Source organism: Corvus kubaryi, unplaced genomic scaffold (genome assembly GCF_017639235.1).
Source record: "Corvus kubaryi isolate FWS band 111438036 unplaced genomic scaffold, C.kubaryi_AGA036_p1.0 65000, whole genome shotgun sequence".
NCBI lineage: Eukaryota > Metazoa > Chordata > Aves > Passeriformes > Corvidae > Corvus > Corvus kubaryi.
In genome coordinates this window covers 42227-62485 of record NW_024581681.1, presented here as the reverse complement: position 1 = coordinate 62485, position 20259 = coordinate 42227, and the positions used below count along the sequence as shown (strand labels likewise).

General features: G+C 37.2%; 1 protein-coding gene across 1 annotated transcript in view; it reads right to left on the bottom strand.

The window, feature by feature from the left end:
- LOC121672841 (dynein heavy chain 5, axonemal-like) overlaps positions 1 to 14102 on the bottom strand; it is a 145199-nt gene extending 131097 nt beyond the window's left edge. Inside the window, exons 1-12 of the mRNA XM_042045748.1 lie at positions 14034 to 14102; positions 11608 to 11691; positions 10419 to 10490; positions 9734 to 9835; positions 8605 to 8791; positions 7703 to 7868; positions 7500 to 7593; positions 6281 to 6379; positions 4793 to 4974; positions 2889 to 3008; positions 1996 to 2197; positions 516 to 611 (exon numbers count right to left, since the gene is read on the bottom strand). Of these exons, the coding sequence (XP_041901682.1) occupies positions 516 to 611; positions 1996 to 2197; positions 2889 to 3008; positions 4793 to 4974; positions 6281 to 6379; positions 7500 to 7593; positions 7703 to 7868; positions 8605 to 8791; positions 9734 to 9835; positions 10419 to 10490; positions 11608 to 11622 (1335 nt within the window). The 5' untranslated portion in view covers positions 11623 to 11691; positions 14034 to 14102. The remainder of the gene's footprint in view (positions 1 to 515; positions 612 to 1995; positions 2198 to 2888; positions 3009 to 4792; positions 4975 to 6280; positions 6380 to 7499; positions 7594 to 7702; positions 7869 to 8604; positions 8792 to 9733; positions 9836 to 10418; positions 10491 to 11607; positions 11692 to 14033) is intronic.
- Between the last annotated feature and the right edge of the window lie 6157 nt (positions 14103 to 20259).

Sequence of the window (20259 nt, the reverse complement as noted above, 5' to 3'; positions counted from 1 at the left end):
CAAGAAACTGTTACCACTACAGTTTGGGTTTTTTCTGACTCTCAAATCCTCACTCCTTTTTTTCAGCAAACAGTTGTGGTAGAACACCTACATCTTTACTCACACTTCATTAACATCTCATATCATGATCAGGGCCTGAGCCAATGAACAGTATTGACATCAAGGAAACAGATGGCAGACATTATTTCATTACTCCTGCCGGTCAAACAGGAATAACTTAGAAAAGCAACAGAAAACACCAGGATGAAGAAAGAAAATAAACTTCAAAATATAGAGCTATAAAATTGGTATGGAAAGATGGAACATACACTTGGCACCAAGTAAGAATGAACATTCCTTTACAGCAAGCAACTTTTAGAACATTTGTAATAGGCTTGATGTCCTCCAACATTATCTCAGGCAGCCACCAGCACAGCACAGAACACTGGCAGTAATGAAGGAGTTTAGTAGGAGCTATGGGTACTCAGCCCGTCCGAGCACGAGAAGCAGGGGGTTGCATTTGTAACATAACTTACAGTTACGGCCTTCTCAAACCAGGAATCCACAAATTCCCGTATAGATTCATACAGTGCTGCAATTTGGTTCTTAAATTCAAGGTAATCTTTTTCAAACTAGAATAAGAGCAAAAGAAAAAAAAATCATCTGTAGTGCCACTTTCATTTTATAAAAAAACCCTTTCTCTGAAGCTTTTTGGGAATCTATCTACCCGGTGCATGTGTTCAGCACTGCACTAAAAAACAACAGGAACAACACCAGCAACAAAGGCTCTAAGCAAAGCAAACAAAACTGTGTTAGGTTAAATAATTAAAACCTCATCTTCATGGACACAAAGGAGCATGGAGGAATACAGACAGGCTGAGGAAAACTCATAACCTCATCAGAGAGAACAGAGCACGCTCATCAGCGACTTGCAGCCCTGCCACAGGAGAGTGCTCAGCTTACTGTCCAGGTATGAAACCATCAAAGGTGAGCAAACTGGCAGGCTCTCTAGAGCACCTTACACACTAAGGGAAGTTATTACCAAATCTGGCAGCTCTTACAAGTAATTTGGGTATTTATCTGTAGAAATTTTTCTTAGGAGTCCCAAATAATGGTGTTCTAACAAAAAGAGTAAGCTTCTCTCAAAGAGAGCACTGCACAAGCTTGGGAAGACAGTCCATAATAGATATTGCTCCAAACACGCAGGTGTAGACAAGCCATGCCATTTTTTAGCCCCTCCAAATTCCAGTGAACAGTAAATGCCCTCTTTCACAAAAGAGCCACGCAGCAAGTATTAGAGAAACATAAGCCATCAAACAGTCAGAAGAAAGCCACAAGTATTCCAGGTTAAACGTTTAAAGGAAAGTTAATGACAGTGGCAAGCTTTAGTACAGGAAGGCAGGAGAGTAAGTCAACACTTCTAGAACTTCTATTGTGAGACCATTAACTCTGCAAAACAAGCAGGCTATAGCTCAAACAAAGCAGCTCAATTCCAGCCTGTGCAGCATGTATTAAAACATGAGACTGGAGCATTTGAAAAGCCACTTTAGCTTTTATCATTCTGTTCAGCACTTGGAGTGATATCATTCTCTTCTCCTCCTAAAATGAGCCTTTACTAACTTTTCTAGAATACTGCCATCACTATTATTTTTTAATAATACTGAGTATAACTTATTATTAGAGAAACTGTATTTAGTGTGTTAATATACCTAAATTAGTTTTCTTTCTGCAGTTCAAAGTACATCCATCTCAAAACAATCAAGTTTAGAAAAAATTGTTTGTAGCTTTACCTATCACACAAAACCTAGTTCACAAAAAGTTAACAAAAACATTTGAAGTAAAAAGCAAATTTACCCTAACACTTTCAATTTGTATTAAAAGGTATGAGAGTATTGGTATTACAGTTACTGAAAAATAATATATGCATTGTTATAATATCCAACATTCTTTGCAAAACTCTGGTGAAAAGTACAGAATTAACAGAATAATTGTCACACAAGTGCTGAATATAAGTACCTCTTTTTTCCTGTGGTCCAGAACATCATACTGTTTGGATTTCATGTTTGTAGCAATGCTCTGGTATTGAGCAGTGATCTCTTCAATGCCTTCTATTTTTACACGCTGGAGCCCTAAAAGGCTTTCCATAGTATTGCTCATGTCTGAAATTTTCTCCAAACGTTTACAGAAGGTTTCAAATTTTCCAAATATATAGTTTTCACTAACAATAAAAAAAACAACAGAGGGATTTTTTATGAAAATCTCTTTGCAACAGATTTATTTAACCCACATATATCCTACCAGAGCTGCTATCAAGTTTCACACCACAAAAAAATCATACTGTAATGATTACATATCAACAAAAAAACCCCTTCAATTCATGTATATAAACCAGAAAATGCTTAATCCTTACAGATGTCATTAAAAACTCTTTACCACATTTCACAGGAGTAACTCTTTTAAGTAAGACATTTGCAGAAGAAAATGTGAATGCACAATACTGAGAAACACCCCATGATTTAAGTGCCAGTACAGGTAAAACACTCCTTGGCATTGTGATCGAGAACCCAGCTCAAAGCTGACTGAATTCCCTGAGAGTGTTTTCACTTACATTCATGATTCAAATTTGTTAGGATTTCATACCATACACATACATTTGTATTCAATTAATAAATTCATAAATTCCCCTGAAGTTCCCTTGGACTTCTACTGAATCAACAAGTGACTGGCAAAAACCTGGTTTATTCCTGAATAAAAATAAAAAAACACACTCTGCAAGATCACGTTCTGATTATAATAAGTACTTCATTTTAATTGAATATATAGCTTTTCTGTTAGCCAGCAGATATAATTACATCTCATTTATAAATTGTACACATCAATATGATTCAATACTGGAGTGAATTATAGACCTGATATCAAATTGCCTGTCACTTGGATTTTCCTTTAGCTCCTCCCTAATTTTCTGAAAGGACGTTTGGTACTTTTCTTTGAGGGAAATGCATTGTTGTATCCTCTTCAGCAATTCTTCCCTAAAGGAGAAAATACAGAAGACAGAGAATCATCCTAAGGTCTTCAAAAGAGCATAAATACAAATGAAATATTTCAGTCAAACATGCAACTTTACAAAATAAGAACACAAAATTATATATTATATGAAAAACATTCAAATTATGATGTTTACATCAGAAGTTTTTTACTTAAACCTGTTATCTAGATTGGATATTTTTATCTTAGGGTTCATTGTCATCAATCCAAAACTTCCATGGCATACACCACAAAGGGTCTATGCTGGGTTAATGCTGGCTACTGAATGCTTGCAGTTTGGCCATTTCTCGTCTTCTGTATCAAGTATTGCTGATAGGTTTTCCTTTGTTTCCTTCTTTTTTCTAAGCAGACAGGATTAGAGAAATATTTTTCCACACTAAAATAAGCATGAGGAGTCTTTTTTTTAAAAGAAGATACACCAAGAAGAACTTAGTTCCTAAGGCCAAATACAGTTACATCTTATACACAGCTGTTCATTAACCCTGAGGTACCACACGAGATATATAGATGAGGCATGGAAACGAGCCATAAGCCATTTGCCCAGGGCTGTTGCTCCACTTTGGCTTTGTCTTTCATCTTCCAAAAGATCATTGGGAATTAAAATTGTAGTCAAATTTATAGGCTGAAACCATTAACTGGGACAGAGAAAAACTTTCGCAGGGATAGCAAGAGCAATTAAGGAAATGAGAAGAATGTCTCAGAAATAAAGTTTGCTAGAATAAACAAAAAAAGTACTCTACTTTTATTTACATTAATTCTTTAGAATAAACATAATCAGTACTTAATTGATTACAGGTAATTTCTGAAAAATTCCCTTTATCTACACCAAAATACAGGGGAAGTCAAAATGGTTAGATTTACTTTTGTCTCCTAGCCTGTTACCTCAGAGTCACCTTTGACTTGGCTGGAATTTAAGCAGAGACATCCTGACTATCTGCTTTGATGAGGCTTGTAACACCTTTTCATGTCAATACCCATAATCTTACTCCAGAGTTAGACTATTCCAAGAGACTATTCCAACTATTAATTTTCTAGCTGACAGCTTCAGATGTCATGTTCATCTTAACTTCTCTCTGTGATTTCCCCCTTCTTTTTTGCATGAAAATAATTGACCCACTCTTATGTGTTCTGTTCTGCCTATGTTATCTGCACTTGTCACCCTTCAGATACACTTTTCTGCCAGTGACATCAGAATTCGCCACCCAATGGATAAGTTTCATACAAACACTTCTGTGCTCCCATTTATGCTGTGTATAGCACTCAGACAAGCAGCTGTAGAGCAGCTAACTCATCCCTTCCCTGAAATGTCCCAAATACAACTGAATTGTGATTTTGGTCACAAAAATTGGGATATTGTTCCCTTCCTCAAACTGACTTTCATGTCCAGTAAAAGCAAAATATAAATCTTGGATGGAACTTTGCCAGTCTGTCCTTGGAGCTTTTTTATGAAGAATTTAAGCTCCCGGTTCAAATTTCTTGAATGTGTTTTGGTCTAAAAAATCCATGGGGACAATATATCAAGTGTTGCATACTAGTATATATTACATGGTTTCCAATAACAGGTTTTCTCACACAGTAAATTTGTTTTTGCAGAGTACTTAATTCTACAAAGAAATAGTAGTCACCAGCTTAAAATTAACATAGGAATCACTGCCTAATAGGAGGACAAAGGGCTACGTAAATTTACCTATTAATAATCTTGATGACTAATCTACAGTTTTACTTCTAGTGTCAACAACAGCAGTTGAAATTACTAAAGTTCTATCACCTGTCCAGGTCCCAGATTTTTGAAACACCTTCACATAGATAGGTTTTGCATGTGTTAATCATTTGATTGGTGATTTTAAGAAACAGGGATGTCATGTGCTCTGACGTGTTGTAGTACGGTGATGTACAGTAGATCATACAGACAGTGTTCATTAGACTGGGAATGTGCTCCATCACTGTTACCTATAACAGCAAAAGAATGGGGAAGTCAGCAATCTGAATTTCCTGAAATTCAACACAGTGGAAAATGTGACAGCTCTGGGAATATGTTTATCAGTGGACAATCATCTTTTTGTGTTCTTGTAGACAGATCATTACAAAATGGACCATCCAATTCACTTGCGGAGACCCATCACACTATGACCAAGACAAAAATGTGGGAAAAGGGTAATGAATAAATGAATAGGTCTTTTACACAGCAGGATTTTCCACAGGAAAACCAGAGGCTGTACTCTGCTTGGCCATGGCCTCCAGTACGTGAAGGTGCAGAGGAACATAATACCTGAGGAAAAGACGTGATACCCTGCTACAGAAGAGTGGGTCTGCTGTAGAAAGGACAAGGAGAAAGTTGGCCTTTGCTTGTTTTGCCAAGGTCTGTACAGAAGAGAAATCCAGCAGGAGGCAAGGCAACAATAATCTCACTCTTACTGGATACTGAACTACAGAGTTTTCTGTCCCAAGGAAATATTTCACAGAAATACACTGAGAACCCAGAACAAGAGACAGTGACTGGTCTAGAAAAGGATAAAAAAAGTATGGTATCTAAAGGTCAAGTCCAATATGATGGAACAGTGAATATTTGCAGAAGAGCAGTGTAAAATAACACAATGGATGCAAAAGAGATAAAGCTTTGAAAATATTATTTAGAAAAATTGCTACCAGCTGGATTATGTGTAAATGTTCTGAACTATGCAAGCTTAGACAATTTTGTCTAGTGTCAGTATAACGAAAATTCATGTTCTCACTTAAAAAAATGAACTCTGAGACCCATATGGTTATGAAAATAAATTTTATGAACCAGGATAACAGTGCTACCTACAAGAGAAACAGCTTTAACCTGTAAAATAAGTGGAAGCTGACCAATTTTAGCTCAACCAAAGGTTTAAGATCATTTTATGACTTTTGCAATGAAACAATCACAAGTAACTCCTAACTAAAGCATGCAGACAGAGGCACCATATGTAAGACTCAAGCTCACAAAGGCAACTCAGCTCATTACTGGGTTAGAAAAGCACAATCTGATGCTTAGTTTTTTCATACCCTTTAATTATCTTCTGGAATGATAACTACTTCTTACACCAAAAAAAAAGGTATTATTATCGCTGGCTAGTTTAAAATCAGTAAGCTCAATTCACTAATGCCTAAGGAGTTGTCCAGTAATAATTAAGTATAAGAGTTATATATTAAAAGGAAAAATAGCTGTTTTATAGCAACAAAAGTCCTTTGTTCCTTTTCTGAATTTCACATTAACTGCCTTTACAAGACTTACAGGTGAAGCATTTGCAAGTGGACTGAAAAATTTATCCAATGTATATAAATATCTCACGTTGTCCTTAGCTTCATTGGCAGCAATTGTTATACTACCATCCTGAAGGGATGAGAAAAAAAGAAAGGAATAGAATTATTAGTGTGAAAATTTTCTGAACAAGTTCTTTCTCTTTTATAGCACACAAGACTATGATTCCATCTTGCAAACATTTTCCCACAGAAATGCTTTCAAATATGCTATTTATTTTTCACATAGGAAATAACTGCTTTTACATGCAAAAATAGGTAAGATCTTCCTGGTGGTCAGCAACATTTTGGATGCGGTTTAAAGCAAAACCTTACTTAGACCCACAAAGTTTTTTCCTCCTCATGGATCCAACTTAGATTTTAGAATGGTTTCAGCACAGGACCCACTCTACTAAACTTAGACAAGATCCCTGAAATGTACCAGGGTGCTTACTAAACAATGAGTTCGCAACTAATGCCTGTATATCCTTATGTTCATGTCAGGTGGAACTATCCAGTACTTAGGGGGCTAGTTTTTAGGAAGAAAGAAAACTAGCTCATCACCTTTGGCTTGTACTGGCTCTGTCCAGACACTTTTATCCAAATTCCATCTATCATAAAAGTCTGCAAATATGGTAATCACAAAATCAAAAACTTTTCCTGGTCTATTCTTAAAACAGTAGAATACTTTCTTAAGCAATAGAAGACCTACATTCTGGGGGGTGGGGCTGGGTGGGGGTCTCAATTACTGTAAATGGTCTACAGCTTATTTTCTGTCTTGCCTACAATTTTGCCTGATAAGTTTCCATTACAGATATCCACTTACATGAAGTAGCAGTTATGCCACTAAAAGTCAGCTCTCAACAATTCTGAAAGCATTATGATGGACTTTCAGACTTCTACAGTTGGCCTGCACAGAGTTCAGCTTGTGAGAGACAGAAAAATGTTGTAAAACTGCTTTACTTTCGCACAACCATGCTATCTATTATGTTAATGAAAGACACATTACAAAAGCACTGACTTCTTTTCAAGTTATCTATTTAATTTCGGAATCATTGATGCTGTATGTTCCAACAAATGGATAATAAACCATAGTGCAGAACCACAATAAACACTCAAAGCTACTTTTATTTTTAGCACTGTGTTCAGTTCTGTATCTATGACAAATTGAGTACCATAATAATTTAAAATTTTAATTAGAAAGTAATAATTACCAGTTCTTTCCATTGCTTTAATGTCTTTGATCTTGCTGCCTGAAGAATACTTATAATTTTCTTTACTCTTGAACTCTTGATCTCATCTAAAAGGCTTTGAAGAAAGAAACATACTTAATACTCTCTCTGGAATAAAAGTTTACCCTTATTTTTTAAAAATCCTTTTTTTTAAGACTCTGTGAGAAATAATGCAGGGATTTTACCTGTTAAATGATGACATTCTTGACTTCCAGTGTTCCAGCTCTGCAGATGGACCAACATCATCAGCTTCTCTTCTTATTTGTTCACCCTCCACTAAAACCTGTCTGATCTGTTTGGTCCAAATCATGACCACTTCTTCAAGTTTCTCAGTGACCTCTGTGTTAGTGCCTTCAAAATCATAGAATTGGACAGTTTTATAAGCACCAAGAAATAAATACAGAAATTTAAACTACGGAAGAGAAATGTTCTTGTCAAACAAGACAAGAATCTGTAACTAACATAATCTGAAACTATGTAAACTCAGCATATTTGAATCACCAACCAGCAGGAAAAGATTAAGATTTTAAAAACAAGATACACAGGCGTAATACTTGTATCTACCTACTCTGTTACTATTGCATATCCTTTACAATGGAAACAGTTAGAAATACAGTGAGTTCATACGAAATGGTAGAAAGCTATTGTTGAAAGAGACGTAACTACTCTTTTTCTTACAAAAACATGTATTTCTATATTTTTTTTTTTTATAAATACATCTGGTTTTGTTCCCAGAGTCAGATAACATTGGATAGGATTTTTCCAGTATCAAAGAAAGTGAATAGCACACACACTAGTATATGGATTCACTCAGCAACTACTTGGCCAGTAAACTAGGAGGGATACAGACAACTGCTTGCATGATATATCAAGCAACTACCTAATTCTTTAAGATCTGTGAACTAAATATGGGAAAATGATTGATGGTTTTATAATTATACAATCAGAAACCTGGCAAGAGTTAGCAGAAAAATGTATACAGCTCAGGGAAGATGCATTAATTCTTCAAAGTAAATTTTTACTAATGACATAACATTTATTTTATAAACAGCATCACTGCGTTTGCTTTGGTGTAGGAATTACTCACCCGCAGTTATGTAGTCAGATGGGTTCTGTAAGTTTCTGACATAAATATCAATATCCACTTTTGTGAGCTGAATTTTATCTTCTATATTCTGTCTAGATGATGACAAAGTACCCACAAATTTATGCACTGAATACAGAAACTCTTGTATCTGGCTGTTCTTCAAGCCTTCTTTTACAGCTCCCCAGTTCTGATTATTTTACGATTTATGCAAAAAAAAAAAAAAAAAAAAGTGAAGATCACACTTTCTTCTTTTTTTTTTTTTGACACAAAAGGTATTTTTCTTTAGAAAAGTATTTCTTATTCATGGCAGTATACAAAGAGTTATCAACATGCCCTTTAAAAAATACCCATCAGTACTTTAAAGTGTGCATTGATTTAGTTAGTCTGTTAGACAAGAAAAATAAGCAAGAAGCTCTAAAAAATATAAGTCTCTGACTTCACTCTGACTTCACTCTGAAGTCAGCAGTCACTGATTTCTCTACTCAATTGTATTTTTTTTTTAGGTTGTTTTTTTTTTTCTCCTTCTGAACAGAGAAAACAGACTCTTATCTCCCTTTCTGCTCCTGGGGAGAAAAAACGACAGTGTGTGGTAACAGCACACAACACCATCATTCTCAGCAGACACTGAGCTTCTTTGTATTTCCCACCTCTGAATGTGTGCTTCCAGAGGCAACTGAACCAACTGTGATGCTTTGTGAGTGCCACACAATAAATGCCACAATATCAAAGAAGCTGGATATTCCAGATATAATACAGTGTTTGCTGTCCATGTTCCAGAATAGTCATGGACTGATCCCTTGTGCTGCCAGAAGGACTTGACACTTCTTTCAATCCAGGCCTAATCTAGTTTTCATCAAGTCATCACCGTTTTCACCTTAGTATGGTTGCTGTGTTCTATTCTCCTTTGTCATAGTAATTAAAGCTGGTACTATTGCTTGAAAATAAACAGTAGACACATGAATTTCAAACATTGGTATACAAATTGCATGACTCTCATAAAGGCCTATATTAGACTTGTATCTTCTTATATCCTCTGTTTTAGGTCCAACTGATGCACAAACAGAACTGCAGCAGCAACACGCCTTACTTCCACGTGTTCTTGAGAAAAAAAGACTGATTGTTTGATTACCTGCTGGGATTTAAGTGCTGGTATCATGATCTGGGACAAGAAAAATTCCAGGCCCTGAAGGATATTTCCATTAGTACAATCAAGCATGCCAAAATTCACCTCCTTTGGAAAGAAACAAAAATTAACACAATGCATGTAAACTTCCGCAGCATTACACTATTTGAGTGAAATTTAGATACATGCAGACACATATACAGCCCATAACTAGTAACATGAGTATCTCTGAAAGTCAGAGAAGGCTGTTAAAGTACTGTTCTTATACACAATAAACTATGAGAGGCCGGAAAACCTTATGTTAGTTTCAAGAATTATCTTTATTTTAAAAGTCTAAAAGATACAACTTAAGTGCAGCATTTCCATAATTTAGGGTCATTACTTAAAATAAAATCTTCCAATTTATGTCTTTATTCCCTATTGTCATTAAAATTTATATCTTAATGACTAATTAATAATGATTTTTATTAATTAAAACCTTGAGGTTTAATAATAATGAAGTAGCTAATTTATAAATCATTAGAATTTTACTTCAATACAAATGCTTACTCTTATGAAAAAGAACTGTCAATCATACAATGAAACATTTTCATATAAGCATTCCCTACTTTTTTTTCTGACTCCAGTTGTATGAATAAAGGTCTGAGAAAATATTAAGTAAACTGCGAACACTGCATGATTTTGGTCTTACCTGGGAGACATTTGATGCAGTTATAACTTCATCTGATGTCCTTAGGAAAAATGCACAAGTTCCTGTAAAGTCCTGTAAATAGGACCAAATGCATACAGTTAAAAAGAATACGTGTATACAGTAAAAGTAATTTACTTTAAAATTTACTTATCCTAAAAGTGTGCTGAAAACGAAATTGTAGAAAATCAATTACTCAAAAAGTGAACTGTTTGCAGGATATTTGAAAATCTGTCCCTCTCAAATCAGACACTGTTTTTTCCCTGTCTGACATAAGAACATTAAAAATGCACTTTTGGACAGACCGGTTCAGTATTGCACTTCTACTAAGAAAATGCAGTTCGGGGAGAGCATGTGAACTAGGCTATTTCCTATTATTGTACTTGAATGATGCTTATTTTTATCTATTTATCCATTAAACCTAACAAAAAACCTAATAATAATTCAACCGCAACAATTCTGAAAAGCCATTCTAGTTGGTCCAATTGGCAGAGGAATGAACCTCACTTTTCCCCTGGAAGCAAGAAAGAATTCTTCTGCTGTGTCTTTCCTGGCATTACAATGTTAACATAAGCTCTTTGGGGCCAACAAAAAGCAACAACAATAACAACCAAAATGAAAACCGAAGCATCACCATGTCTTATTCAAAGACCATTGTATACAGAAGACCCAATTTCCCCCAAAGGAGATGGAGAAAACTAAAATTAATCAGAAATCTTAATGAAAAATCTGAATATGTTCTTGAATAATGCTTAGATATTACAGGGAGGAGGTTATTATAAGAATTTGAATGGAATAAAGGATATGTTAAAGGTATTTTTTGAGTAATGTGCAGTATTATTCGGTGAAAGGGCATAAAAAGCCACTGAAGAAATGCACTTTTAAACTAGAAGTGCACAAGCCCTGGAAAATACTTAAATGTAGTCATTAAAAAAAATGTGAGGATCTGCAACTTTTTAACAAGGGTTTATTTGACCTACTCTCCTCTCAGATAGTCAGATCCCTACTCCTTTACTGATGAAGGCCAACCTCAGCTCAAGAAATGCTGAGAAATCCTGCATTATGAGAATAGAGACTAAGTACTTATATATCTGTCCAAGAATTTAAAAAAATTGTATAAAACTGCACAACTGTTATGCCTTTTCAATATTTTACTTTTTAAATGTCATCTAATGAATTGTTTCAACCATACCTCAGTGGAACCCATGGTAATAAATAACTTCTTCTGAGGCAAACTGTTTGTTGACCCATCTGATCTCGATGCATTCAACTTTTGCTAGCAATTAAATTATAAGTAAGAGGTTAATAAAATAAAAACTGTATCATACAAATACTTCATCCATTTGAATATGTGAATTACAACTATGTCCATTCTGATTCAGTTTGTAATTCCCAGATAGAAGTCATGAGTTTTGCATTCTCTGGAGAATAAGCTTTGCCTGAATCTTACAGTCCCCAGTAAACAGTTTCACAGCCCCATTCATTCAGAAAAAAAAAAAAAAAAAAACAAACAAGAAGGGGGAAAAGTCTTAGAAAATAGAATGAAATTAAATCTGAAGTGTTTCCTAGTGCAACTTCCTCTGTGAAAACAAACTGAGTGTCTCACAAAAAGAATCATATGCTTGGTCTGCAAAGTCATACTGTAACTGTGAATGGGACTCACAAGCAATGCCATCAGCTCAATCCTGCCAACAATGCAGTGAAATTTAGCTTTCTGCCCATTTCTTTAACCATACATCACAGAAAAGCTTTCTCTCCAAGAAGCCTTGCTGCCACTCATCCCTCTCCACTGAGATGTATCTACAACCTCTTCTCTTTGAAGCAGCAAAAAAGCTTAAACCTAATAAAGACCGGCTTCCCCCTAAGTTTGTATCATGCATTTGGGAAAATGATCTGTTGAAACTTGGAAAAATGTGACAGAAAATAATGTGGGAGATGCTTGCAGGTATATTTCTCTTTAAAGGTGAGGAGAGCCTTCTTCCTAGAAAGTCAAGTGTTCAGCTCCTGCTGGACTAACCTGTAATATGTGATACACAGTGGTGGCTCCTCACTTCCACCCCAAATCAGCATCTACTGACCCCTATGCACAGTTTCAAATGAACACCATGAACCTAAGCTGGCAAAAAAGAGATATGGGAAGCATATCTTTGATATGGATCCTTGATAAATCTTGGTAAGGACATGTCTACTACTCAAGCCCATAGTCTGCCCTGGCCAGTATTTTGTCTCTAAGAACAGGGCAAGCACGTCTAATACTGCCCTTGAGTAATCCCCAATTCTCCAATGTGTTTGAAATCAAACTGTTGACAGAACAGCCAAATTAATGAGATCTCTTCACTCATCAGAATGCGGTGGAAGATGCCAGAGATGCCATTCATACTTCCCATCAGAAACATTTTTATGCTATGCTGCTTCTGAAACAGAACTCTCAGAACAGAATAGAAATATTTTATCATTAAAAGGGTCAAAATAAAACAAAATTAGATACAGCAATGAAGTGTTTCATTTAACCCAGGCTGGGCATTTATTTCTGACTTGTCAGTTAAGGAAAACAATGTCAAGATTTTTAGTTTCATCTTGATTTAAGTGAGAGAACAAGACATTTATCCCAGAAATGTGCATGCCTAGTCCCAGTGAAACGAAAAACTGATTAAACTGTTTTGACAGCAGAGATCATTCAGTGCTTTGCAAAATCTCTAAGCAATTCCAGTGAATTCTGTGAATACTCAAAAGTTCTTTTAATTTATCTAAGTTGTAATAATTCTGTAATTCACTCTTGCATTTAACTGACAATCAAGAATAAGCAATCAGTTTTTCTCCTCAACGAGCCCAAAATACCACCACAGGCTGAGTTAGCTCTCCCTACCACGGCTCCTCACTGGCATAATTTGAAAGGACTGATGAAGGACTTCTGCAGTTCTGGAAGCCCACAACAGTCATGTTTGACAATGTCAAGGTCACTTGGCCCCTTCTGATATCACACATGCAGTGGAAGATGAACAAATTATTTTGCTCTTTATGCAGAGGCTTCTCCTTCTCAAAGGGAGAAAAATACATCTTGGGGACCACAACTGCCTTACTTCTAGTCACAGTTTTCCAAGCTTTTCTGCAGAATGGGATAGACCTGAACATGAGGCCACCTTAATTTAGAAAGAAATTGCATCATTTCTCACCCTCCTGAATGAGTGCTTTGTCCATAGTGGAGTTGGTGCAGTTCAAACCAAAAGAAGACAAACTGGTTCTTACACAGGCAGCTCCCCCAACCCTGTAATACTTATCCTAGCTAATCTAGTATTTTAAACTCTGAACAGCATGAACACTTTGTCTCAGTTATCTTCACCATTTTTGAAGTCTGAATTTTTACTCTACTTGGCCATTTTTAAGTCTTCTTTTATGAAAACAAGAACAGTATCAAACCCTGCCACAAGGCACCCTCCCATTTCCATGTAAGCCAAGATGTAAACATTTAAACAATGAGATCCAAGCTCTTTGCACACTGGCATACATAGCAAAAAAAAACAAAACCAGTCAAGATTTTTTTGAATTTTGCAACAGTCACGTGATTTATTTTTTTAAAAATGCAAATTTGCTTTTGCAGAAACAATAACAGAAACATACCTGCAATACATCTTGGTAAAAGAAGAGCAACTTTTTAAGTCCACTAGGGGCAAAGAATTGTTCTATTAGTTGAAACTAGAAAAAAAATTAAAAATTACACTTGTAGTTAATTGTGAGGCAGTTTCAAAACACTGAAAATTTTGGAAATATTTCTTGTAGTAACAATTTAATTAATATTTACCTTGTCATCAGAAATAATAGTCTCCTCCACTTGCTGCTCACTCAAGTCTATCCCATCTGCTAATCTTGATATCAAATACCTGTGTCTTCCATCTATCTGAGCTCTTCTCTCCTCTTTGGTTACTTTGGCTTGCTTGGCTAGTTCTTTTCTACTTTCACTGGAAAGTACTATACTTTTTTTAACAGTGGTCTACAAAATAGAAGTTTGTTATTGAGAGATTACTTTTCCACACTTAAGGATTCTATTTTATACTGGTGATCTTTAAGCTGGTTTCATAAACTACTTTAAGCAAAAACATCAAAAAATTACATATAAGGAATGTATAGGGAAAAGAACAGTAATAATTAACTAGTTAGGCCAGAATTATTTCTCACTATAAAGCTGCTACTATGAAAACTACATGTCTGGAACTTCAGCTCAGGAATTCAGAACCAAATGTGGATCCAGGCTAAGGTCAAAATACAACTTTAGCACAATAAAGGCTCTGATTCAAATCTCAGCTTTGTGAATCCAGGTTCCAAACTTCTATATGTCCATATTCCAGATTTGGGATTGATCTCTATACTGCCAGCACTTTCATATACAGTATCAAGTTATTACCTTAAAGGAAATAAATAAACCAAATCACCATCAAATCAGTTACCACAGGAACAAATATACAATTGATGATTAATATACAGATCATATAAAGGAAGCAGCACAATTATAAAGAGATTTATGAAAGGATTGTGAGGAACGAGACAACTCTTAGAAATATTAAAATAATTTATTAAAACAGAAAAATTGAAAAATTACAAAAATCAGAAAAACATAAAAATTTGGGATCCTAGTGGCTCAAGAGGTATGCCCAGGAACGCAGGGATTAGAGATCTTTGGGCTTAAACAGCACTGGACCTCTGGTGGAAAACTTGCACTGCTGGGCTGACTTTTAGCTAACCCAAAAGTCAAAGAAAAATTATTAAAGGCTCCCAAATAGGAGTAAGGCTTAGGTGCCCAGCACCGCGACCGCCGAAATCTGCAGGGGTCTGCACCTGCTCTGAAGCTGACTCGCTATTTTATAGTACCCTTGCTCCACCCCAGTCCGCCCACGGACCGCCCATGGCACACCCCTTTGGTCCCAAGTGATTGGTGCTTCCCTTTTGACAGATCATCTCTGTCTACCAATAGCTCGTCGTTGTCAGGGTTGGGGTAGTAGCAGCTGGAGTAAGAGTGGTAACATGTCCTCATTAAGATTCAGGTTGCCGTGGAGCTTACTTACAGACCAACAGCTAAAGGTCTAAAACTGGCTGTTTGTTGGCTGTTAGAAACTGGGGTTTGGAGCTGGTTCTGAGACTTAGGGTGCAAAGTAGAAACCCTTAAAAAAAATATTAAAATACATCCAACACATCTTAAAACATTTGTAAAAGTATACAGAGAACATGAGAAAAACAACTCTTACAGTGTACAAGTGGTTTAAAATTGGAAAGGGATTTTTAACTGGGACACTTTTAACTGGGGGATTTTAACTGGAACTGGTGCAGATAAACTGCTTTGAACAAGTGAAAACACTAATAGCAGAACTTGATTTTTGTACCTGGACTGATGGGTGAACATTAACACTCAATTAAAAATTGTGTAACCCAAAATTAACTAATTAAAACACTTAACATGCAAAGACCAAGCTAATTAGGGAGTTCATGTATGACAGGATTTTTCAAAATCTTTCTATCAGTGTGAACAAGACTGAAAACAGATATGGTGACCAACATAAAATCTTCAACAACAGAAAATCTTCAGAAGCTATATGGAAAACTAAAGATTTGGGTAAGTAAGTAACCACACTGATTATTTCCCTCTACACACAGCTCCCACTGACATAAGTATCTGGGGTTTGGAAATGTCTGAAGTGTCTCTGTACCTCACAATTTTTACTGGAGATCATCTTCCCAGTACTCTACACTAACTGGAATTGTAATTAATCAACCCTACTCCTGGAGTAAAAACCAAAAAAGCTGGCCATTTTCCACCTTTTCCTCCTATAATTTGGTCTTACCCCAGACTCTGAATGGATGTTTTACAGCAATCTTTTCTCTACCTGCATCTTTTTGAGACCAGGAGACACTAAGAATGTCTGAATACCTGTAGCTGACAGTCAGTACCCTTATGATGTCTCTAAAAGTAATTGTGATTCATCATGTAGGTACCAACTCATCTGTGTCAGTCTTTTATCATCTCTGGTTTCCATGTCAACAGCTGGATCGCTTATTTTGCATATGCCTTCCCTGATGCAGTATGACCTTATTCAAGTATTCTTAACCAACATTAATTTAAATTGTGGCAAAGAAAGGATATTAAGCAATGGGTTTTAAAAAAAAATCATCAAAGAACCCAAAATCCCAGCAACACACCTTGTGAGCACAGAAAGTCAGTGCCCCAACACTGTAGACACTTTTGAGTGGTTCACTGTTCCTTTTTGCTTGCAATTAACAGAGCTTCAGTACTAGACAAGCTTTTGACAGTGAAGACTTAAAGAAAAAACTGTATAGAAGAACATTTAACAGACAAAAGGTAGTTGAGTCACCACCTATTTTAGAACAAAAACACTTGCCGGAAGAACAGTAGTCAAAGATGATCCTGTGACAGCAGATCCTAGCTCAGTGCTCCTTGTCTTCAAGTTCCCTCCATGTCTGTGATATTTACTTTCTGTGTCTGGTTAAAAGAAATTACAAGTTCTAATTATTCAAGTACAACAAATGCATTTACAAGACCTGCAGTGTTGTGTCTTCATATTTGCTAGCTAACCTCTTCTCACACTGGGAAAATGAGACCATTTTATTTCTCAAAAAATGATATTTACATCCCATCATTGGCAGCAAATAAGATCCCCAGTGGAGCATGCAGTAATGCTTATGAGCAGCTCACTAAACTTTCATGAATTACTGTTTAATCTATTTCATATAAATAATAAGATTGTGACTAAAATGAAAATTCTAATAGGACTGATTTCCATACAAATTTTCTATCAAATTACCTGATTAATATGTATTATATACAGAGTCATAGAATGGTTAAGATTGGAAGGGATCCTGCTCAAGCTGGATTACTTAGAGCCAGTTGCCCAGGACTGTTTCCATATGGCTTTTGAGTATCTCAAAAGGACGGGGACTCCATAACCTCCCTGGGCAACCTGTGCCAGTGCTCGGTCACCTTCATAGTGTTTCCTGATGTTCAGAGGGAACTTCGTGTGTTTCAGTTTCTGCCATTGCCTCTGGTCCCATCACTAGACACCACTGAGGAGAGCTTGACTCCTCTTCTTTACACCCTCCCTTCAGGCATTTACATGCACAGACAAGATTCCACTCAGACCCAGCTCTCAGCCTTTCCTCAAAGGAGAGGTGCTCCACTGCCTTCATCATTTTCATGGCACTTCACTGGACTCTTTCCAGTATATCCATGTCTCTCTTGTACTGGGGAGCCTAAAACTGGACACCCTACTCCAGGCGAGGCCTCACCAGTGCTGAATGGAGAGGATGGATTATCCCCCTGAACCTGCTGACAATACACCTTATCCACCCCACAGTAACATCAGCCTCCTTTGCCACAAGGACCATTGTGGCCTCATGTTCAACTTGGTGTCCACCAGGACTCTTAGGTTCTTTCCTGCCAATCTGTTTTCCAGCTGTTTAGCCCTCAGCTAGTACTGTTGCATGGGCTTGTTCATCCCCAGGTGCAGGAATTTTCTCCAGCCTCTCGAGGTTTCTCTGGATGGCAGCACAGCCCTCTGGTGTATTGGCCATCCCTCCCATTTATGTGTTATCAGCAACCTTGCTGAAGGTACTCTTTGCCCCACTATCCAGATCATTAATGAAGATGATGAACAGGACTGGACCCTGTACTGACCCCTGGGGTACACCACTACCTTCTGGGCTCCAGCTGGACTTTGTGATGATCACCACCCTCTGAGCTTGTCTCTTCAATGTTTTCAATCCATCTCACTTTCTGCTCAGACAGCCCACACTTCAACAGCTTCTCTATGAGGATCTTACAGGAGTGAAGGGGAAATTTAGATTGTAACTGCTCATCAGCAGTAATTTGTAACCCAGGAACAATCTGGCATGGAGATTGCTCAACTGCAGAAGGGGTTAAGCTGGCTGGAAGCAGGAATACCAGAGGCAGAACAAGCCCTTGTAAGGCAGTATAGTTTCCCTTGGTGATAAGAAACAGCCACAGCTTTGTCTTGTAGCCGTCCTGGAATGCCCGGCTTAGGGTCTACTTTTGGGCAGCAGAGCTGGAGCTGAGGTATGGACCAAAGGCTGGGCTGAGGTGCTCCATGCTGATGCTCACAGGACTGGTGCTGGTGTAATTGTACATAAGGAATTGCTTCATGAAGCATCTTTGTAGACTTCTTATAGAATTGGTTATGGTTTAAAGACTGTCCAATGCATTGTTTATTAATTTTTTAATATATATTTCAGCACAAATGTGTGTTTAATCCACCTCAAGGGAAACAAGAAAAAATTCCCAACAGGAGAATGTCAAAAGCCTTACTGAAGAAAAGGCAGACCATAGTCACTGCACTCCCCTCACCTACCAAACCAATCATTTCATTGCAAAAGGAAATGAGGTTGTTCACACATTTCTTCCCTTGCTGAATGCATGCTGATTACTCCCAGTCACCTTCTTGTTCTTCACGTGCCTGGAAATGGTATCCGGGAATAGCTGCTCCACCACCTTCCCAGGGACTGAGGTGAGGCCAACTAGACTTTAGTTCTCCTTTTTGCCCTTCTTGAAGGCACGAGTGGCATTAGCTGTCCTCCAGGCCTCACATACCTCTCCCAGTTGCCATGAATATTTATTTATTCAGTACTCTTTCAATACTATCATTCAGTACATGAGCTTCTTACACAAAGCGAATACATAAGCAAAGTGGACATAGGTAAGGGATGCACACACAGGCACAGAGGGAGATTGCTATGTTCAATAATCTTTGAACCATTTAATCTATTATAACTGTTAAAATATTCCAGAAAAGAGATGCCATATTATGTGTCATACCGTAAAGTACACTGTATTATGGAGTACTACTCATTTTAATTCCAGAAAATTTGTTTGAATTGTGTTACTATGATTCAACACTAGGAAATCTGGTATGGAATCAGAGTTGCACTGTGGATGACCCTGTAAATACATACATATATAAAAACATATATGCATTTGCTTATTTATATGTACATATTTATTTATAAAGCTGAAAACTGCACATTCAGCACACACAGTTCCTACACTGGCAGTTTCAAAATAGCACATACCCATCCAGTATATATAAACTTAAACACTCTACTTAATAATTGGTTTCTCTTTTTTTTCCTGTGTTTTTTTCCATGCAAAGCCAACATGAAGTACTTATTATTTTCTCCCTTACCTTTTTTTATGGCAATTAGAGGTGGACAGAGATCAATATGAGGTTTAGAAGAAAGTTGTGTTGCCCTCAGTTGCTCGGACTCCTGCTGCGCAGAGTGACCGTGAGAGGAACTGGGCTCATCTCTTCCCCCTAACTCAGTCTCACCTCCCACAGAATCCTCCATCTGCACCACCACACAAAAATCAACCTAAATCAACAGTACAGAAAATGACTGGACAGTGTAACATTGTAATAAACACACTTTCGGTATTTTTATCCCTGTTACAGCGAGAGAGACTAGCAAGGAAAGGGGAAAAGAAATATCTCTACTTGCAGTCGGTGATTTAAAAAGAGAAGATCTAAGCAGTTTTTAAAATGATAAAAGCTCCTCTAAGGGTGCCTGTTACCAAAACTTTATTTCTAATTGCATAACTATACTTTCTCTCCAGTCAGACTGCCGCAGGTGGGAACTCACGCGTCGGGGGACAGGTTAAGCTCCTTCCGAAGCTCCTGCAGCCGCAGGTCCCGCTGCGAAGCGCTGGGCACCGAGTGCTGACTGCGGCACCGGCTCAATCCCAAGCAGGTTTTTACGCCTGCGGTCTTTCCCGGACACTTGGAGCGGCTGGCAGCTGCTATGGCAACCCCTACACAAACCCAGCGAAGAA